Source organism: Papilio machaon, chromosome 4, assembly GCF_912999745.1.
Source record: "Papilio machaon chromosome 4, ilPapMach1.1, whole genome shotgun sequence".
Lineage (NCBI taxonomy): Eukaryota > Metazoa > Arthropoda > Insecta > Lepidoptera > Papilionidae > Papilio > Papilio machaon.
This window is the reverse complement of record NC_059989.1, coordinates 7447377-7471373: the sequence shown is the minus strand read 5'-3', so window position 1 is coordinate 7471373 and position 23997 is coordinate 7447377. Positions and strand designations below refer to the sequence as shown.

The 23997-nt window shown below is 32.7% G+C and overlaps 2 protein-coding genes across 3 annotated transcripts in view; both read right to left on the bottom strand.

Annotated features, from left to right (window-relative positions):
* Positions 1 to 23997, bottom strand: part of LOC106720317 (adenosine receptor A2b) — a 49709-nt gene that overhangs the window by 10228 nt on the left and 15484 nt on the right. The gene's annotated exons all lie outside the window — the stretch shown is intronic.
* Positions 1348 to 3747, bottom strand: LOC106720316. 2 transcript variants are annotated; one of them, XM_045686977.1, is made up of 2 exons: positions 2965 to 3747; positions 1348 to 2921 (listed from the first exon to the last, which is right to left on the bottom strand). In XM_045686977.1, the coding sequence occupies exons 1-2, from the start codon at positions 3575 to 3577 to the stop codon at positions 1456 to 1458; spliced, it is 2079 nt and encodes a 692-aa protein (XP_045542933.1). In that variant the 5' UTR covers positions 3578 to 3747; the 3' UTR covers positions 1348 to 1455. The 2 variants fall into 2 exon arrangements, with proteins under 2 accessions (XP_045542933.1, XP_014370424.2); XM_014514938.2 differs by having other exon boundaries at positions 2995 to 3746.

The window sequence follows — 23997 nt, the reverse complement described above, 5'->3', positions numbered from 1 at the left end:
TTGGCAATTGAATTGAATCAATTTTATGTCGACGAGCAAACGAGCATAATTAGATCCACTTTTACCAGATTATACTTACTATACTGTTTGATTAGATCCCCTGTTTAAGGTTTAGCAGATTCTGTAGCGAAAATGGAAATAAGAACATTTATGGCAAAATCTTATTGGACCTCTGCAGAATTGTAACCGGATTTCACACCCGTGTTATATTTAGCTAGATACGCTAAAAAAAATTACAATTTCATCTTTATCAAAACAAAATTGTAATTCTTTCTCCACTAGAAACACTCGAAACAAATTTTAGGGAAAAACAAAATGAAGCAAACCACACTTCATGGTAAGTGTGATTTGTTTGTTATTCAAAGTGGCATCAAAATGCTGCATAAATCAGGCATTTTAGGCATCAACAATGCACCACGGGGCACAATTCTCCCGTACAAAGCTGACCGACCTAGTAACCTTATATCCTTCCTACTCACTACACTGCTTCACTATTATATATATGAAAGTACACATGTCTTTAACTGTAGGTTTGTAAATAAACATATGGCATCATTGTTAAAACATTGTCTAAATTATATTAATTACATTTAATAAACACCTATTACCATTCCATTATCATACCATTATAAACCATTCCAGAAATATTTAAAAAAAACTTGTTTATTAAAAATGTATGTGAAGTAAACATTTTTTTTTTTGTTTACTTTTCAGATGACTGATGAAGGAAGTAACAGTCCTTAGAAGATATGGGATTTGAACACAATTTTGTATGAAGAATTTGATAAATATAGTCCAAAGCACTTAAAATTATTGTATAATAATTTGGCCTATAATTTTCTAATCTGATTTATTAGTCAAGTCTAGCCTTGTAATGCTAAGAGAGACTGAGCCAGTACATGTTGAAGAGGACTGTCATTATTTGAACTCTTGGTTACTGTGTTGAATTAAAATATCTAATATTCCATGTAGCAACTTACCAAAAAATATACATGTGAATGCTTAACTTGTATCTCTAGAAAACAGGCACAAAAATAGGAATTTGTATTAATTGGCATTGCCTTCTGCGACATACTGAAAATTCACCTTTGTTTTTGCTATTCTACATTTGAAAAATTTGGTTGAGGTATTACATTTTCTCTTGACTGCCATCAAAGTCAGTTGTTATCTTGTTATCTGTTTCCTTACCTTATCAAATTCAGTAAATAAACACAACAAATAATTTAAACAAGAGAAGGATTTTTTATCAATGTATATATTTATTTTTACTTGAAACCCTTTTTATAATAGTTTCACATAATTCATTGCTATTTGTAGACTATTATTACACATAGTGGTACATTCACAGAATACACATTGATATGTATAAGTACTACTGGACTATAATAGGAACTTAATAAGCATAAGTACTTTAATCATTATTTAAAACACATCCATAAATTTGCACATTTTCTCCTATACTGCAATAAATATAGACAACCACCAGGGAGGATTATCAAGCCACGATTTTATTTTACTCTTTGGTGGCAAAAAACTGCTTTTATTTTCTTTTGGTTTTTCTCTTTCCGGCATCTGAGAATATTTCATAAGAACACTGCAGTCAACTTCGTTTCTTATAAGATGTTCCTTTGTAACAATTTCTACTGCACATTCCATGTTCGTTGCATTTACTGGGGGGCCCTTAACCTGAAGGGGGTCGGTCATGTTTGTGACTGAAGTGCAAGTCGTGTAGTTAACCGTAGTTACAGTCATAGGCACCATAGTAGTTGTGTTCTGCTGTTTATCTTGAACAGACTTATTGATTTCTGTCACTAATGTTGCTGGGTAAATTCTTTCAGTTGTAATGTTATTTATAAAATTTTGTATGGTTCCGTTATTGTGCTGAGTAATATCTAATGTGGCATTCTGTGTATTTAGTGGTTTTACTGAGACGTTTTGTGTTTCGGTAGTCTCTGATACTGTTACATTTTGACTTTCCTGTGCTGTGATATTTGAAACAGTTGTTCTTTCTGTAATGTTCTGAATATTTGTTTCAGTTAAATTTTGTGTTGTTCTAATCTGTTCTGTTGTATTATGTAATAAAGTAGGCAATGGTGTGGTGATATTAAGCAAATTGTTTGGAGCAGCAGATGTGGTATTTGTTGTGTTCACTGTTGCTGTTGTAGTATTAACAGTTACAGTAGTTGTATTAGTAAAACAAACTGTAGTATTTGTTTGTGTCTGTGTGTAATTAGAACGTTTACCATCTTCAACGAATGTTGTAACAATTTCACACGGTATCTTTAACACTTCTAGTCTTCCATTTTCCTTGACTCTTAAAGTGCATGATGCTTTTTGTTGAGGTATTTGATTGTTCACATAGCTGTTTCCTGCGTAACTCGGTGTGTGACGTCTTGTTTCATAGTAATCATCATAGTAATAATGATCGTGGTAGTGGTGGCTATGGGATCGGCCCAAGTTGTACAAAGTGAGGCCCGTCAAAATGTCTCCATACCGACTTCCTGAATTTCGATACTCATTTACATACACATACTGGGGATAGGTATGATAATTTGGCGGCAGCACATAAGTCGTATGTGTATTGCTAAACCCTCCATTGTGGCTTCCATAACCAGAATGAGAATTGTAGGTATGACCGCGACGGTACGGTGTATCATATGACGGCTTATTAAAATTGTTGCCGTTCGACGTGGGATGCAGAGGCACTCCAGAATATGACGGTGGTTTAGGTCCTCCACTGCCAGACACGCCGATTGATGGAGGATAACTGTGAGACCCAGTACCAGTTAAACCTGGCTTTTGTAATCCCGAACCTGATAATCCAGTCGATGAAGAAGGATAACTGGGTTTACTTGAGCCACCGCCAGACAGTCCTGACGAAGACGGGTAGCTCGGTTTATTAGGACGTGTTCCAGGTTGCCCTAAAAGATAAAGACGGTTTAAATGGGTTGTTCCAATTAAAACCTGATAATGATGTTAAGTAATTCGGCTTACTTGACTCTGACCCAGACAGCCCTGATGACGACGATGGGTAGCTTGGTTTGTTTAAGCCAGAACCAGACAATCCTGATGAAGATGACGGGTAACTGGGCTTACTCCATCCTGATCCGGACAATCCTGATGAAGATGACGGATAGCTTGGCTTACTCCAACTTGATCCGGATAACCCCGATAATGATATTGGGTAGCTGGGTTTACTCCACCCAGATCCGGATAGTCCTGAAGAGGATGACGGGTAGCTAGGTTTGCTCCATCCTGAACCAGACAGTCCTGACGAAGATGAAGGGTAGCTAGGTTTGCTCCAACCCGATCCGGACAATCCTGACGAAGATGACGGATAGCTAGGCTTGCTCCATCCTGATCCAGATAACCCCGATGAAGATGATGGATAGCTAGGCTTGTTCCATGAGCTTGAACTCGATGAGGGTTTATAACTTGAATGACTACTGCTACTCCGTCCCCAAGAATGGCTTCCACTAGACCTTGATCTTCCACTACTTCTAGATCCAAATCTGCAGTACACGAGATTTGCTGTCACGCAAACAATTAAGAGGTATAAAATTAGTCTACTCGTCATTATGACGAGACGTGTTAACACTCCCCAGCCAGATTGAAAACTGGATTTTATATGATCTGCAGTTTAAATTATTTACGAGACTGACGTCAACAGGCAAGATGCCGGGAATACCGAGTTGCTACTCTTGCGACCTCTTATTCGTTCGAACAACACAGATAAAGACAGGTTAGAGGTGAAGTAAACTTAATATTCAGATAATTTTATGTTACTCTGGCTACAATTGTGACTATTAGACATATTTCATATAAGTATTCCAAATTTAATAACATTTATTTTAACGCAATCCGACATAGTATACGTAACGTAACACAAGAACTTAGATAATAAGAGTGAATTTAATGCATGTAAATAACTGAACGCTTCCTAAATAGTGGGACTGGATTCAACGAAGTTTGTAAACCGTGTCAACCGTGTCATTGCCATAGGATTCCCCTTAGAAAATTTTCTGTTTTTGAGATTAATAATGTGTTTAATCGTTGAAATATTTCTATATCTTAAACAATTCAGAACAATCTTACTCGTAAATAAGAAATAATTAGTAGGTAATAAAACTAGACCGATTGAATGAAATCATCAGTGCTAACTATGAGACTGCAAAAATGAATACGAAGCTGACATCAGTGAGATGTCGAGAGGTTTCAGCTTCGACTAAGTCTTTAGAAGTCTGTGACCTTGGTGGAATTGACATACCATCTGGCTCAGTTGCTCAAAATGTGTGGACAATAATCGAACAGTAGAAGTAAGCATTGGAGTAGACTGTTGTACATTGTCTATACTAATATTATAAACAGGAAAGATTTGATTGCTTGTTTGCATTGAATAGGAACCGAAATTACTAAATAGATTTAAAAAATATCTTCCACTATTGGGATCCCCGGATGATGTTGGCTAAAATTACTAGACTTTTTTAATTCCGCGCGGGCAACTTCTAGTTATAAATAAGCTAAAGAAAATGTTTATACCTTATTGTGTAAGTGAATACATTCATGTATCTACTATATATTAAGTTTAAAAGCCCACAAGATAAATGTAGGTTGTTTATACGGAAAATGACTCGCGATATAATCGGAAGTGAATAACGTAAAATACGTTTATTTCCTTAAAATAATTATGGTCTGTGTATTAGTGTCCTAGCTATCGAGGTTCAAATTAAATTTGCTCTCTTCTCTTTCTCATCTCTTATAAAAAGTGTTATTAATTATATCATTTTATTTTCAACATGGCCGAGACTTTAATCGAAAATCGCGATGTATATTTTGTTCGTAAGTATATTTATTTTATCTACCTTCTAAAATCCTCTTTATTTCCAGTGCGTTCATAAGAAACGAACAATAGCATACGCCTTATTCTAATGTAGATTCTTCTATTCAAAGGCGTATCTTAAAATCTAAACAATAAGTTGTTAATCCGCAACAAGGTATCTGTATCCAGGTGTAATTGCCGATGTGAAGGTCGACTGAACTCGTCTGTCTTTGCGGTAGTGGCATAGAATAGTCACGGCTATCGTTTAGTTCCGATCATGATGTCATCACAGCTGCACATATAAAATGTTGCTCACATTACTTTTTAAAGTTCTTTTAATATCAACGGTTACGTGTAAGGAAATTGTAAAAACTACGAAACCCTACATCGTATTTCCAGTGCCGTTCGATTTGCCGAATCGAAACGATCGAGCGACTCAGTGCTGGTTACGAATCGAAGACGAGGATGTTATAGAAACTGTTGCTATATATTGTACTATAGCGCAAGCGTTTCTTCGTAAGTACATCCATGATTACAACTCGAGGAAAATAACAGAAGACGACGTTGACGTTAGCCTGTGGAATGAAGATCCTTTACCCATTGAGGACGTAATGTTTAGATTTCCGGATAAAGATCAGAATATAAAGGATTGGAAGATGACCACAGTGCTGGATCCTATCACCCGTTTGAGGATATATGTGACTCAAAAGGCGTTGTGTAAAGTTATAATGTACAGTAGAGAAGGGGTGACAAACTATATAGTGGATTGTGATAAAGTTTTGTACTACGTTAACGATCGCACTTACAGCGGTGCAACAATGTCTTTGGGACACATAAAAATACTTGTATTTTTGTTTATTGCTTTGCTGTACTTAATTTAATGGATAGTTATCCTTATCAGTGCTTACGTAAAACCAGTTATGAATAATTTATTAACTAGTATGTTAATATATTGCAATACATTATTGCCAAAAAATAGACAAAACTTAAATATATATATAGTAAGATGAATATATTTTCAATTTTTGTTAAAATATATAATAAGACTAGAGTCATATTTAACTATAAGTTTTTGTTATATTGTTTAGAAAACATGTTTGTTAATTAAATATAATTAATTTACTTTTGAGGTGATATTTAATAATATAGAAATGTAATTATATATTTTTTTATTCAATTCTGTTTAGTTAAGGACACATCTGTACTTATCGTTGAGGTCGTTATTACATACGAATGGCACAGACATACAGATAACAAGGTGTAAATAAAACTACTTATATGGGTTTCTTGGATAATATACTAGGATTGTATAACATACAAATTAACTAAAACTAATACATGATGGGTTGAAATTAAATGGATAAAATGGCCACGTTTTCTTTGTATATAATTTATAATAACAAACAACAAAGACATAAATATTTGTCAATACAAGGGTCAAAGCAATCAATTTATATTTAGGTATTGCTCCTTTGGCCTAAACTATATAAGTATCTTGTCCAACTAATTATTACTATAAATAAAACCGCGGAAACAAAAAAGAAAGAAGCGAAAACGATATTAAATTTTTTTGAGAAATTGTTTTTCTTCAATTAAAACATTTAACTTTAATATAATTTTTATATTTTATTAGATCAACTTTTTACTCAAAATTGTAAGTAAACGGTACTGAGGCCTGGTTTAGTTCAGTACCAATGTCAAACATATTGAAAGATTATTATTTCGTGTACCTATTAATGTTTAGAGCGTCGGTGGCTCAGAAGTCAGCACTTGACTTATAATCTGCAGGTCCTGGGTTCGAATACCGCCATTTCCGTTTCTCGATTTTCTATTTACATATGTACATTTATTTTCTTACCGTTAACTAAAACAATGTAATGGAATTTGCTCATATCTGAGAATAAATTCAAAGTGAAGTCAACCAACCCGCACTGGGCCAGCGTGGCTGACTATGGCCTAGTCACCCCTGACTTAGTTAGGCTCCGAGCCCATCGGTGGGGCTCGAAGCTGATGAATATGATAGATATAATAAACATTAAAAAAGTTATTTTGATATTATTATGTTAGCTTTACTACAAAATTAAATTAAAACCGGTGAATAACCTTTCAGATTACACCTTTGAAGGCGAGCAACTTTTAATTCAAGTACTTACGTATTGTTTACGTAGTGTCAGCTTTTAAATAAAACACTGGAATATCGATTTTATCTCGTCTTCTCAAATTGTGAAAACTATTTCAACTAATACTTTCAATGTTATTGATAACTTTACTCATAACAAAAACTAATATTTAATAATTTTATTTTTTAATAGATTTTGCAACATGAAGAATAATTAGTAAATAAGTAACATTCGCTAAGCGAAGTCCCTTATCGAAAAGTAAAAAACGTATGGTATAACAACATTCGATATGTCACGTATTTTTCTTATAAATGTTGACACATTTTGTCGATTCTACTGGCGATAGCGATAGTCTAGACATTGTAGATGATAGACCCGCAAGGCGCTGGACAGAAAGGGCCGCTACTAGTATCCAAATTATATAGTCTCATATAACCTAACCCAATCGTCAAGCCATGGTAAAAAAGAGGGCGCCGCCGTAGAAATCTCACCTAAGTCGTTAACAGAGTTAAAATCGTTAGTGCTGGAAACTAAGCGAAAGCTGTTACTTCATATCCTATAGAGGTCATGGGTTTGACATATATACTCGTAAGTCAAGTAATTACGAAATCACAGTACTTTTTTATAAACGAGCGGCGAGAACACCGAGGTGATTATCGACGGCCATGAACATCCGCAACATCAGATGAACTGCAGATGCATTGCAGATGCATTGCCGGCCTTTGAGAAAGTGATATGCTCGCTTCTTGAAGGATCTTAAGTCGTACTGGTTTGGAACTACCGTCGAGAACAGACCATTCTACAACACGGCCGTGCGTGATGAAAATTTCACGTGAACCGCACTGTTGTGGAATGCCAGCCATTCAGGTAGCGCCAGCGACAATGCCAGCCATCCAGGCGGCCATGGTGACACATAAATAGTAAAGTACTTAATTGTTTTTATTTAAATAAAATGTAATGCAATTGTAGGGCCGATTGTAATGAGCAAACTGTTGTGCGCTCGTCTGTGACATCAATGAACCGTATCAGTGACAGATCACCGCACTTGAGTCTCAATATTAAAGTACATAATGAACAAAATTAGTAAATAAGTTGTTTTTCGAAGCAGACAGGCGTCGCGTCAGATTTTAAATTGAACTTCCATCAACCCTACCTTACCAACTAGTTATGGTATAGGTCCGAAAAGTTTGTGATTTTTAATTATTTTGAGCATACAGTAAAATACATAGTAAAAGTCCATACGATAAACAGCCGAATAAAATTGTGTTTTAAGAAGATGAAAATTTTGTTCAAAAATAACACAAATTAAATTATTTTAATTCCTTAAAAAACATTAACTATATGATATTTAAAACATAATGTTAATTGGCTGTTTATTGACATTTAACCGTATTTAAAATACCTAAATCTTGAGATTTATCAAGTGAATGGTCGTAAATGTTCGACAAATAAACATAACTTTTCATTAGCAACCTCTTAGTTACATCAATATATGAGACAATGATTTTATTTCGTATGTTTTTGCATGACGAAAGCAGTAAAACACGAACGAGGAAAGGAACAAGGAATAAAGTAATAACAAAATACCTCACAACCCAACTGCAAAAATCCTTATTTAAAAAATATTAGAGGAAAAGTATCATTTTTTCCCAGAATACAAAAGTCATATTTTATATGAGAAGGATCAATTCTGTAATAACCTATTTTAACTCATAACTGAGTGATGTACGCGAGGCTGAGGTGGTCTGCTCGAGACGAAACGAACATTTAGTTCAGTTTAGTTATAATAATGGAGTTGAAGCAAGTGCACCGTTAAAATGTTACTCAGTGCTGCAATGACAATAACATTTGCCTCTTTTGTTATTACAAAAGAGACGGCCGTCAATACGAAACCGTACGCAGTTTTCCCAATACCCTTCGAACTTCCGAACCGTAACGATCGCTCGGAGCAATGTTGGCTGAGGATAGAAGACATGGAAATAGTAGATACTGTCACTGTTTACTGCGATATAGCTCAAGCATTTCTTCGAAGCTATATCCACGATTATAACTATAAGAAAATGGTTGAAGACCAAGTCGACGTTGGCTCATGGAATGAGGAATTACTACCGCTTCAGAGTAACGAAATAAAAACTTCTTTGAGCAATTCAAAAAATATCAAAGACTGGAAGATGACAACTTTATTCGATCCAACAATAAATAGAAGAATTTACGTATCTAAAAAAGCCGACTGCAAACTTATAATGTACAGCCGAGAAGGTATGACGAATTACAAAGTGAATTGTGAAAAAGTTTTACATTTCGTTAACAATCGGACATCTAATGCTGTGAAAATTTACTGTGTTAAATTTGAAGTACTTGTTATGATCTTTATAGTTTCGTTATTTTTGTGTTAAAATACCAATTTTATTGTATTGCAAAAATATAAATCGGAATCCTACTAACATTGTAAATGCGAATGTTTGGATGGATACATGGATGATCTTGAAGGTTTCTCCGCCCGGAACGGCGCAACCGATCTTGACGAAATTTGGCACAGACGTAGAATATAATCTGGAAGAACACATAGGCTACTTATATCGTTTTTTTTTTAATTCCGCGCAGACGGACTCGTGGACAAAAGCTAGTATACCATGATTCCGATATATATTTTTGTTATTGCCTCACGTACCCAATTATACTATGCGGAAATCATTAAAAATACGTTAGTAGTCGTTGTTATCAAATAAATATTAAACAAGATATTAATATTTGCTAATTGATAAATTCGGCAAGCGTAAATTAAAAAAAGCATTAAACAATTTTACTGTTGCTTAATTTTTTTTAAGTAAAATTTGAAATAAAGTGCAAAAACAAATAAATGCTAAGTAGTATTAATTTGTAAAGTTACTTTGATTTGTAAATTAAAATGCATAACATGTTAATTATTTAGTTTTATATGATGTCCTACATTTTATATTTCATATTTTTTTAAGTTGACTTATCTGACGGCACTTACAATGAGTATCCTTGGCATGACCGTTAAGTAATGACCCCATCATTTAAAACATAGATAAACATCTTTTAACTTTAACCATTTATTATCTTAATGCGTTCTTCGAAGATGATACTTGCGTGATAGCATGTTTACTTATTTTTATAATGAATAAAATAGCGCTTGACCACGATCACGACTTAAAGTGCATATAATTATTATTTCAACTTCTTTTTTTAATAAACTACGAAAATTAAGGTTTTCTGATTACTAATGCAAGTGCGTAACGATAATACAAAGCCTGTTGTTGGACTTAAAATTATCAATTTTTTCATCTACATATAACCTGAAACACTAATTATAGAATATAGTTTTTAATTTTTATTTATAACATATGACCCTACACATCTACTTACATATATTATCCTCAGATACAGTTATGACTTTTTCTAGATATGTTTGATGAAGCGAGAAAAGTGTACAGGCACCGTGCAATCAGTAATATCCTACCTAGCGAAAGGCGTGTTAATATTTTTAAAGCTCATTTCTGGAATTATGTATTGCAATCACGTTAAATAACCTTTTTATTAGATTTCGCAATAAAGTATTGGTATTTTATAAATGATATGACTGTTTTCATTGTATTGTCATCGTCGAGTTTGTACAATTACATATTGCGATTTACAAAAGATGTAGTCAAGGCCGTACATGAAGCATTAATTTTATTATGGCATACAAGAATGACATGAAAAAAATATGTACCTTGTATAATTACGATACTATAGAACATGTAACATTATCAGTATAACTTTGTATAATTTTGTTGTTAATGTTCTTACATTAGTTAAACAATATTCAACAGGTAGTTACATTTGTAAACCTTTACTTTCTTTATAAAACCTCGTAAAAGTGGTTATAAATAGTGATACGAATAACTTAAAATGTCTTTGTAAACGCTACCTTTCCATTTTGTCCTCTTGTATTCTCTTAATCGTAAGATTGCCAATATTATATTAAAGGCGTATTATAAATTGTAATGATTTTTTTTGTTATTTTTCAATGTATTTAAAACTATTCGCCATGATTATGTAGTTATCATGTGATATTATGTAGTAAGCATTTGTAAATTGTAAACCGAGCTTTTATTATATTTTCATGAATCATACACGCATAGACTTATATTATCTATTATTATTATATTACTTAGCTGTAACCCACGACTCCGTCCGCGCGGAATTAAAAAAAACTAAATAAAGATCCAGCCAAATTTCGTCAAGATTAGTTAATCCGTACCGGTGATACCTTCAAACGTCCAGATTAAAAAGATAAGTCTTTGCATACACGATTTATGGGGATACTCCTTTCTTTTTACAAATTGTGTTTGTTTATTGACGTTCCCATTGGTAGTTGCGATTCAGAAAATAAATTCATTAACTCTATAAAACAATTATTTATTATTTAAAGGTAAAAATTTTTATCAACTCAACAACAATAAAGGAAACTTTTCACTATATTAGTTTATTATATTTTAAAAATGACTAACTCTTTTAATCTTAGGAAATGGATCATTTTCCGAATAACACATTACAGGAAGTTTACAATAAGTATCCATCTCTTGTTTATTTTACTACTATGTTATTGAAATTCTTTATTCTTCAGTCATCTCATAAACAAAAATGTTATTTCTCTACACATAGTATTTTCTTGATCTTCCAAATGTTCTATTATGAACTAAAGTATTTTTTAACTGAATAAAACTAGTTTAGTATTGTATTATCTGTGATAAAACTTAGAAATAAGAGAAAAACTATAGCAGTTTCAAGCAATTCCCTAAAAAAACACAGTAAAGGGATGTCCTTTTGACCTTGGCAATGTAGAAAGGTCGTTGGTTCACCAGGAAATCTTGAGAGATATTACCATCCCCCAAATAAAGTCAAATTACGTTTATGTCCTTGTTATTATGTGTTCAAGTTACGAGTTTTCGTGACCAAAATAAAGGCACTTTACACTTGATACGTGTAAATGCACTTAGAATATGAGTACCACTCTTATCTTTTCAGAGACAATTTAGCTTAAAAGCATTTCACAGAAATTAAAAATCACACGTCTGTATGTATTCGTTTGAAATTTTCCTTCCCTTTTTAAATTAACGATAACTGTTTATCGTTAATTTATTTAAAATCCACCCTAAGCCTGTTTTATTTCGAACAAAAGGAGAAAACATCAAAATGTATGTAATTGATGACAAATGACGATTACCAGTGAAAAACAATGACAGATGATTGAAATGTATAAAATAAACACAACTTCTGATAAATTACATATGCAACGAATTTATTTATATACTTTAAAACAACATATTTGCCTCTGAAAAAATATAAGACGTAACGGAGTGAGTCGCGGTTCCCAAAGGAAGCTTAAATAATTTAATTTATTCGGTACTTTAAGTCTAAATGACCTACACGCTTTTACACATCAAGCTTAAAAATATATTCGAACTAAATAGTGACATGTCTATTACAAGTAAAGGAAAGGCAATAAAAAAAATCATGTTTCAATTTTCGACATATCTTTCACCACCTTATTGTATTATCTGTTTTTAGCACTAATTCTAAATAAATACGTTTTTGAATGCTGCAAGAAGATACTTCCCGTAATTTTAAAATGCCAGCAATGCATTTACAGCCTGTGTTTTGTTAAAGAAATACCCTTTAACTTTCATCTCTAACGCTATATACAACGTTACATTGACACCCATGACATCAAAAAACAAACTGAGTATGATTCTGTATACATATGAAAGGCAAATATCACACGACCTTGTCCTGTGTTCCAGGTAAAGCTATTCAATTAATTTGCCGCAGGGGGACTGTGGCACAACGACCACCATCGAGCGGCAATTAACTAACTAATCCCTAATGACAGATACACTGAATGATAACATTCGCAATTACTATTCAATCAAATAAGTGAAATAACAGCTTATTTATTAAAACACCGTGAATAATCAAAAACTTCATGAATATTTTTGTAATTGATTTTCATTTAAACAATTACAAAAATAGAAATCTTTTCATATTCAACATTACTTATTGAAATAAAGAAATATAACCATTATATTATTTACTAGCTTTTACCCGCGACTCCGTCCGCGCGGAATAAAAAATAGAAAACGGGATAAAAATTATCCTATGTCCATTTCCTGGTTCTAAGCTACCTGCCCACCAATTTTCAGTCAAATCGATTCAGCCGTTCTTGAGTTATAAATAGTGTAACTAACACAACTTTCTTTTATATATATAGATTGGAAAAACCTTTCTAGAAAATATAGCAACCACATTTGATATCTACGCCACGGGGAACAGAAACGACATAGTCTTATAAGCGCATAGCGAACATTTATATTCGTGATAAAATAAAGTGTAAAGTCGCGCAATATCTTACTCAAGGTTGATGACCTTTGTTGTCTTGCTTGTAAAAATAAAGCATTACAAACTATTTCTTTTCATTAAAGAGACTAGACTAGCAATTTACTACTTGCAAGAAAAGCAGCAAATTAATTTTGTTACAAACAATGTGTCGCGGCAACACCGACCCCGGGATTAAGTGCGATTTTGACCTTTCTCGTTTATTTTTTCACTTTTTTTACATTATTCAATTATCATTCTTGTCACTGTCACGAAAATAGAATCATGACCAGAACAGATTTTTTCCTTTATAAATCCATCATTACTCAAATAATACGATAAAAACGAAGCTATCGAAGAATTTTATTGCTCAACGTATCTGAATGGTTCTTCGACCCTCTTAAAATGCCAGTAGCAGTTATCGTTCCCTGGATGCACCGTCGTCACTCTGCTCAAAAGCTACATCAAAGATAGTTGACTTTTGCTCCGGATCAACAAAAGTGATCTCAACTTTAAATCTTCGCTTGATATGTGCCATTTTCTATTCTGCTACAGAATAGTCATATCGACGCTGGAAAACGTAAACGCTGTAACCCCGAAAGTATGAACTTTACAGAAGAGCCAAAAATGATAACTCGTGAGCTGATACGCCTACAAGCATGCGGTATTTAGCAATGTTGTGTAGTTTGTGCTAACCTATAATAAAATCATTATCGTTTGATAATGATTGAAATTATTAACGTGTGAAAAACAGATTCGCGATTTCAAGGGTTACAGCGTTTATGCTTTCCAGCGTCGATATATTCGTGCGTGAAGCGTTGCCAAAAGTGTTGTTTCAGTTTTTATATCCTTTCGTACCGTTGTAACTCAATGATGCGGCAACTGATTAATATTTCACTATGAATTTTACAAAAAAAATAATATAAAAAGGCACAACATAAAAATGCGAACAACAAGATATAAAACAAAATGTCAAAACGAAAAGAAGATTTTTAAAATGTCCTAAAATGCTGGGCGAAAACGGTTGGACGCAGCCCCGAGGCCGCAACAGTAACCTGTTCATATTGATTTCCGTGAGTGGTTGTTGAGGAAGTGTTAAGAACATACCCGTGCTGGAAGCCAGCCGAGGAGTATGTCGCTACGTTACTCACCCAACCTGGAAAAAATACCGTTCCAGAACACATCTGCACCAACTAATATTGTTAGCGGTGACAAAATGAGAAGAGGTATCATTGGCTAGTCGCTAGCTAATACAATCGGGTTTTCTTTCTGTTTTTTGTTTAGTCAGCTGCCTGCCGACAATGCTGATTCCCTTCTTTTTTTTTATACAATAGAAGAGTATGTTTATTATGAAATACAATGAAGTATGTTTCAAATTACATTTCATCTTAATATTAGGTTTCAATTTTTATTTGCCTACTTAAGCTAAGGTATTTTTTGAAAAAAGGAATAAATTTTTTCAATATATATTGTACAGAAATTTTTTAATTTGTAGTTTCCTTTCAACTGGACTGCTTTATCATAATATAATTTCTATTGATTATAAAAACGGGAAAACTGAAATAATTTAAAAATAAAACTTACTGTTACTAACGCATGAAGGTTTACTACCTTTTTTTTAAAAACTTTCATTTCCATTTATTGTATAGGTACAATGTCAGTTAGTATCTTGTGTGATTATGATGTCTTATGTATATATTTCGCAAAGAAATTGAAATTTTGTTATTTAATATTAAATACACAACTTAATGTTAAACTAGATACAGAAATAAACCTAATCAGGTATAATGTAATTTTTCCTATCTAGACTTCCAAAAATGACTGGGATAAAACTTTAATTCCTAACGATCTGTATTAACTAAACACTCAGTAGCAAAAAATATCTTTTAGGCATCTTTTAGGCATCAACCCACGTCAAGGCAGTTTATCTTCGGAAAAAATAGCAATATATTTGACTTTCCGGACCAGGCTACAGACCGACATGACGTTATCTTGAATAATGGTTATTTACTACAATTAACTTTGCATAAACATACGGTAAAATAGTTAAATCATAGATTAATTACTTAAAGAATAATCAGCGATAGGTTTACGACTAAATGTGTGGTAGAAAACCCAAAAAAAAAACAAATTAATAAAGCAATCGTCACATTTGTAATTCAGTAATTATAATTTCCTTTAAGTTTATACTTTAGCACAAGTTAATTTATTCGACTTAAGTGACTATAAGTGCGCAAATATCTGGTAAAAAGTATCACGAAGGCAACAGTTTAATATTTAAGTTTTCCTTTTACAGTAAGTAAAAGAAAAACTCTATAGCATATTGGTAAAGTTGTTCTGTAGATCGCCTATAAAAGAACCCCCAACTCTGACGACAGCTAAAAATAAACCAAATGCTGTCAGCGGTATTCCGAGACTTTTATTATAAAAGTTCTTTAATGTAGCATGTGACTACAAATGTCATAGGATGACATTTATCTCAACATCTGCTAGTTAAAATTGAACTGTTTATTTATTACCCAAGCGAAAGTTAATATAGTTTTATAACAAATCAATATATTTAAACTAATATTAGCTGTCGCACGCGAGTCCGTCTGCGTGGGATTAAAAAAATCTTAATAGGCAGCCTATGTGTTCTTCCAAACTATGTTTTACTTCTGTGTCAAATTTCATCAAGATCTGTTCAGCCGTGCCGGAAATGCCGTCAAATAAACATCCATCCATCTAAACTTTCGCATTTATAGTATCAGAAGGATTATGAAAAGGAAAAGATTTGTATTTTTGTATATTACGAATAAACTAAAAAATTATGGACCGATTTCAAAAATTCTTTTGCCATTAGAAAGCTACATTACGTTTGAAGAGCATAGACTATAATTAGTACTAGAATTTTTGTTAATTTGCTTTCAAATTGCTACAGTATAAGATTTATTCACTGTATTTAATTCCCATTTAATTATATTAGTCATAAACTAAATATTATAGCTACTTCCAGCTTCACAAACACAACAGCATGTAGTTCAATCTTACTTAATATTAACAAGCGAATATTTGGATGTACGGATACATGAATAGATGAATGTTAGAAGGTGACGGCACAACGGATTTTGATGAAATGTGACATAGATGTAGAACATAGTCTGGAAAAACACACAGACTATTAATTAAGTGTTTTTTATGGTTGCCCGGACGGAGTCTATAAAATTAGTCTAAATCTTGATGAAATAAATCCCGATTCTTCTGGATTTAACGTAATGAAATGTACTACTTGCGCGAAAGTAAATTTATGTTTTACTTTAATTTTTTTTTGTATACCATTTATTTTTATAATCTGATATACAACATTTTAATATATCATCAGGTTTAATAACCATCATCATCTGTCTTAACGTATATGTTTATTTGTCTTAATGCCAACAAAGATTCGAATGTTAACTAACAAAAAATCAGTTATAAACGATTTATACATAATTCGATAAAGTTCACTACAAATATGTCACGACGAAGCTCCGTTATAAGATAAATTGATCTAGTTATAGGCCGGTGTTAAATTACCGACGTGCCCGGTTTCTTATTGAATGAAAGGAAACAGATTTATGTGACGTTAACGTGTACTGACTTACTTATTTTTAGCAGTACGATATGACACCAATTTGAAATGCAAAGTTTAAAATTTTGCCTTAAATTTAAACAAACGTGTACATAAATAAAATTTCTCACAAAACTATATTTATTTCTAACGTGAGCGCAAAGAAACAAAGAACTTCCCTTGTTTATTTGCTATCTAATGAATTTAGTTAGGAAGTTATTGCATTTATTAAATATATTTATTTATTCACTTCAATAGATCAATCGGGAGGACGAAAACGTTGATGTTTTCCTTATTGATAAAAACAATTATAACACAAACTATGTAACTAATAAATTAATTCATAAAGTTTTACTCAAAACATTAATCTGGAAAATTACTGAAGTGCTTTCACAGCAATTGATTTAATGACATGAATGTGTCATTATTTTCTTACGATCATTGTTATAGTTTTAAAGATTAAAGCTTACTCTTGGCGCCATCCAGCCGGTCTTAAAATTTAATCTGCCTATTAAATCAACAGTACTGAGTTAAACAGAACATTATCCGTATTAATATATGGATTATTTATTTGACATCGATCTAGTAGTCTCGTAACCGCGCGTTTCCACTGCAGACACATCTATACGAAAACTTTGTTCACCAGTGGAATGGTAGGGTTAGAGGTAAGAATTTAAGAATGCAATGTAAGTACAATTCAAGGTTTCAGTCTTTTATACTAATTTGATTTTGAATACGTGGTCGTATTTAAATCACATCAATATATTGAGTCCATATAAAAATATTGTATGTACAGATTAAGACAAGGATAACTTTGAGAAAGGGATAGATGGCAATTATTATTCTGGATTTAACCTTGTTAAATATAATCCTTTACCCGCGCTCAATGTCACGCGTTCACTACGCCAGTGGTACACAACGTGATTCGGGATCGGGACCTGACTATATATTATTATTAGTGACATTTACACAATCCCCAATTAGTTACTCTATTTATACGAGTGAAGAATATTGCTGAATTATTAACAATTGGCCGATATTTATATTGAATCTTTATTATATTTATAATATTTACTTTGAATAGTGGTAGATTGTGCGGCAGCTTATACAGCACAAATAGTTGGCGTGCGACCACGACCAAACAGAAGACAGGCGTAAATTGGAACCACATATTTCGACGTTTTCGTAATGAGCCTGATGCAATCAACGGGAAAGAGGATAAATAGGAAATATCTTTTTTCAAAAATCCAACCCATTTGTAAGACATATCGTTATTGCAAAAATTCTAGGTAGTCATAGAGGAAGTACTCGCTGCAAACTTGATGGCAAAAAATGCAAATTGTAAATGTTTTAAGGAGTTTTTACTAACAAAAAGAGTGTTATGATTCTTCAAGCCATTTGCGACTTGAGCCTTCGATGTAATTTGATTCGGAGGCGTAGCTACTACTCAGAGACTAAGCATTTATATTAATAAAGATTTATAACGAATTAATAGGAATATGTCATACGATGACGTGCTGCAATTTATTTAACGATATACTTCCTTGCGAGGATAATGCATAGTCTTAAATCAATTTAGTAACAGTTACATGTATTTCGTTATATTTTACCTTTTATTTTAGATGTTAATCTATACTTAATACATATTATGTATTAGCTGGTGTTTTTTACGGATAATCTCCGGAACGCCGAACCGATTTAGACGGGATGCACATGGGCATATTATAGGCTACTTTTTTAATTCTGCGTTAACATAGTTACGGGCGACCGCTAGTTTTACATAAATATCAAAATATTTGATTTTTATTTAAATTTTCCTATGATGTTCGACTGAAAAGATTTTTAAATTTAAAAAGAAAACCTTATTGAAAAGATAACATTTTAATTTTTTTGTCAGTATTGGTGTCACAGAAAGATGAACGACATGTTGAACTAATGAAAACCGACAATTTATTTCGAAGTTGTAGGTGCTGTTATTTATGTATGATAATATTTATTTTTATGCTATTTTATGTTTACTTTTAAAATGTTAAACTGAAGATGAATAAATTTTTATTCATATTCAGTACATAATGAGAGTAAATAGTATGTTTTTCTATATACATTTTTCGGCAATATAAACTCACGCATACATAATTATACCTCTGTTTTGTAGTTTTTCGCATAATTTTACGTAAGAGTACGTACATAATGAAACGTTTGTATACTTCTTATCCGAGCCCGAAGGTCAGCGTGCTGATTTCTGGTTACCTTAATCTTTGGTTAAGCGTTAAGTTTATTTATTGCTTAGTGTTTTATAAACGCACTATTCTATTTTATGAGAGCCATTGTGTTAATCTTAGTTATGTTCATCAGTATTATAGCTGGTAAAATATAATTCTTATGTTTTCGAGGTTTCTGTGCGTACGTATAAATATCCATCATGGCCAAACGCCAGTACGCAATCAATGTATACGCAAACATTTTAATCTGATCTGACATCTCACTGAATGCCAACTAAAAAGGAGTCCGTTAACAAGATAATTTGTTTTTATTAAATTTGGCTACACAATATGTATCCTCAGTATTGTTTCTTATTATGAAAAGCTCAGATTGTATTCAAAGAATGTTTTAAAATTTTACAGGATGTATTTAATTTCATTATGATTATCTTCTGATAGAGGAAAGTCAGATAAATTTGTTGGAAAACACCCTCGGCTTTTGATGTTACTTTTTGAAAATACTTTACGTATTTGGGAGTTTCTAAAATTCACTTACTTTACTACAGGTATTAAAAATAATGGAATGGCATTTTAGCTTAAACATACGTCAACCTTTTATACCGTGACTCTAGCACCCAGCACGGATTTTTGACAAATCATTGTTTAACAAACATTATTATGCGCAGTATTATACTGAAATCATTGTGATGTTACATATTTATTGTGAAACATATAATCACTCAGCGGTGGTCAAAGGGTTTAAACACGTTAAACAGTGTCTTACTGTATTTTTGAAGAAATACAGAAAATGTTATGCCAGAGTTCTCTGTCTTCGCCTGAAAAGGTCTAAAAAGTACATTTTTAAAAAGTGTGGTTTCAAAAGGTGCAATTCTATGCAAATATTAAAATAATGAAAGTTAAAAACACAAATATACTTTAAAATGTTCACAACATACTTTTAACTTAAAACACCGGAAGAAATAGATTTTATGGCTAACAATCTGTCTGACATACGTCTAGAGCTTTCTACCGAATGTTTATTGAATTCAAGATTTATATTCGAATAAAGTTTCATAAAGAATATTCCCACTGACCTATTTTCGTCGAACATTAAGCCGGCTACACACCTACATTACGTTTTAACTGAACAGTCGGGCTGTGCAGTTAAAACTGGTGGTGTGTAGTTGGACTTACATCGTAAAATACTTCGTCATCTTATGATTTACATGCAGATTAATAATTGATTAAAATCATAATAATATTTTACAGTTAGGTATTGTTCCTCACTATCACAAACCAGAATCCACAAAGACTACTATCATAATATACTTTCAGTAATACATCGTTCTCATATCGAAAAATACTTCGCAAACTTTATTTTTGTAATACCGTAAAATGCCTAATGAAAATCCGCTTTTCATCAGTATGTGAATATTACTCCAAAACATAATCTCTAACCTTTCTTTAAGTGCAATATTTACAACTTTAATATACCTTATATACTTTCACTGAACATACCATTAGTAGTTATTATATATTTACAACAGACAGCGCTGTTATGATATAATTAAATTATATACACGTTGCTATAGCCGCCCTTATCGTTAAGGTTATACCTCGCCTTGGAATATAACCTCATTGTCATTACAACGACATCCTCCAAGAATATAATGAGGGGTTACAACAATATTAAGATAACAATTTTTACATTTACAACTATAATATATTTATAAAATTACAATGGAATAACTCTATAGCCTAAGCGTTAGTTTCCACTGTAAGAACATCTATACTTCGTATCAGTTGAAAATCTTAAATAAGTAAACAGAGGCTCGTCAATTTCATACATGTCGACAATTACGATATTTGTCTTTGTTATTTTACAAAAATTGTGAATGAAAATGAAATTATTTGTAAATAAAGGTAGCTAATATTAAGTACTAATTGTGAAAAAGTTTCTTTAAAGAAATATTTTGTAATTTAAGACTTTTAGCATAAATTCTAGTTTATCTATGGTTTCGATGGGTATAGAGATAGCTTTGAGAATGAAATTTTACAATTTTGTGACTGCAAAATATGACAGTATGTTTCCTTGATTTGCTTCAGCAATGAAATCGCAGGGCACACAATTCGTAAATGTTGTTACTTATACAATAAAAAACAACAGTTTAAACGTTGTGACGTTCTGTTAATATAATGTTGCGGTAAACATTTAACATAATAATCCAAAAGAAAATTTATTATTATAGCAGTAAATGGATTCAGTAAGACACTGAATAAAAGATAATACCAGTGTCTTAATAGCCTATTGAAGCTACATCGCGTTGATGACGACAGAATGTTTGCACAGCATATCAATAAACTTGTAACGTGCATTGCTTTGGTATGCAACAAGCGTAGGAAGAAATGGTATTTATGTTACGATACCTTGTTATTAGCTAAATTTATTTTTAAAATGCGGATCAACATAGCACTCTATAAAAATAAGTATAGTTCATTAAATCAATAGGACAACAGCAATGGGAATTTTTGCACAAGAAGGAAATAAGATTCCAGTATGTTACGTAACAGTCTAACGGCACTCTTATTTTCTTTCCATATCAGTCAATTTTCTGTAGCACCGCAAGTCCTTGCAGTCATCTCCAACATATTACTTAGATACCTAAGGTTGGTGATTTCAGGCGATTGCTGTAACCATAAAAGTTAACAGGACGAGCAAAGAACTCTTTGCTGTCCTGTCCAATATGGTTTACAGATTTGTCACTTACCAAGAAACTATTACTCTTTTAGATTTGGGCTTTGGCACAGTTATTTCAATTTATTTCTAGTTGTTTCGTCTATGGTAATATTTTCTTTTTAACGCCATCTGTTGTACATTATAAAACAAATTAAATGACTTCGCAAGCCTTCATGAGCCCTCCTAAATCATCGCTTTTAGTTGGTTTAAATTAAATTATTTATTATTTTTAAATTACTATCTACTTATTCATTTTCTTATCTACTCATGTCACCAATGTATGCATAGTTCGTATTCAAATCGGACCAAACAGTTATTTCGAGTGTTCATTGCATCACTTTTTGAAATATTTGCACAGGATGTTGTAAGTTTATTCAAATGTTTAATTGCGCTGTCTCAGTAAGACATTATCGAGTTTAATGTTTATTTGCCTGTGGTTTTTGGATAACATTCCCTAGCTAGAGTAAATAGCTTTCGACCTACCTAATGCGTTGAAAAGACAGCAATGAATTTAATGGAACACATTAAAACAATAGTACCGGACGATAGGTTGGACGATTGTACTGAAAAAAAGCAGAAGGGAAAAAGCCTATTGTAATGTTTTCAACATGTACTCAGAACGAAGACATTTATTACAAATTAATCAAAATCACTTATTGACAATACAAAAACGTAACCATACCACGCAATAAAATCAAACAACGCCATCTAGGCAAAGCAAGTGTAATCGTTGTACAATAATTAAAGTGATACAGTTTGTTAAGACGTGAACATTTCGCTATTTTAAATTGACTTTTGATTTAAATTTTGTGCTAGTCGATATTTAATTTCCTAAACTGTTTGATGACTCTTTACTTTTAAACAGGCACACACTGGGAATGAAGAAAACGATGAAATAAATTTTCAGAATCATTAAAATAGGGAGTTAAGAATTTGAACAAACGGTAACAATATTATTTTAGGAAAATTCTAAGAATAATCGTCAAAGTGTAAAAAATCGTAATGCAGCTATACACGTTGGGCGAGGTTTGCAAAGTGAAGGCGAATACAAACGTAGTATTTGACGTAGCTTGCCAAGACTCGCAGACGCTCGCAACCACTTGTCTCACTCCAGAGCGGTGTTGGTTTTTCTGCACATATTAAAGGCGCTAGCGCGCTTGGCCGATGATGTCTATACATTGGTCCGTGCGCCAGTAGAAATTAATCACTTGTCTAAACTTGCCACATGTATAGACTTGCCCAACGTGTAAACTTGTATTATTTTGCCTTCACTCGGCAAGCCTCTGCCAACGTATATAGCCGACATAAGAGAAATAATAACTGGCAAGCGTCAAGGAAAAGGGAACATATCGTCTATTACAATAATAATAATGTTGTTGATAAAAATATATCTACACGGTATAATAAAATTTTATGTTTTGTGTTCCTCTTAATATACCTATCATCATGTCTACGTATAAAATAGTAATAAAATAATTAAAGTACATGTAACAGTTGTACATAAAAATGATTTGTTACTACCCTAAATTTTACGGGAGACTCAAAATATCAGTCAGTACCAGTTATAACTTTACTAGCGCCCTGGGCGAAATTTCTACGACGCCCCCTTTTTTATCATGACTCAGGGCGCAGGAGTTACCAGGGTTATGTGAGACTGTGTAATTCGCAGACCTACGGCACCCTTTTCCAGCGCCCTGGGCGTTCGCCTAACCGCGCCTTTAGTCGCGTTAATTTTGTCATTTGCAACAGTAAGTGCTAATTTTGAAAAGGACTTTATGGTTTGTACCACTAATGTATTTAGTTATGATACTAAAGAGAGGTGAAAAGTAGCTCATCTGTAACTTTATTATCGTAGAGTTCCACTCAGTTTTTAGGTAATGGAAATCTTACTGCAGTGCATAGCTTGGTCACGCTTTAAATCCTTTGGCCATTGCGACACATTCGACATTAATAAAGCATTAAATGACAATATGTATTCGAGAAACGAAAAAGTGCATTGTAAGAATATCAAGACTTTCGAAATAAGTAAACATTAATGTTTCAAAGTTGTACAAATGTAAAGATGTCATGCGTGTCATAAACAGAAACGCATCAATGTATTTGCCACAACGGTCACGGAGTCATATAAAACTCTTACGCATGTTCGTGGC

Bases quoted from the DNA above. Each gene is read 5' to 3' on its own strand.
- LOC106720316 (XM_045686977.1), bottom strand. From the start codon at position 3,577: ATGACGAGTAGACTAATTTTATACCTCTTAATTGTTTGCGTGACAGCA. The intron at 2,922-2,964 runs GTTTTAATTGGA...TTTATCTTTTAG, and splicing joins TTACTTAACATCATTATCAG to GGCAACCTGGAACACGTCCT.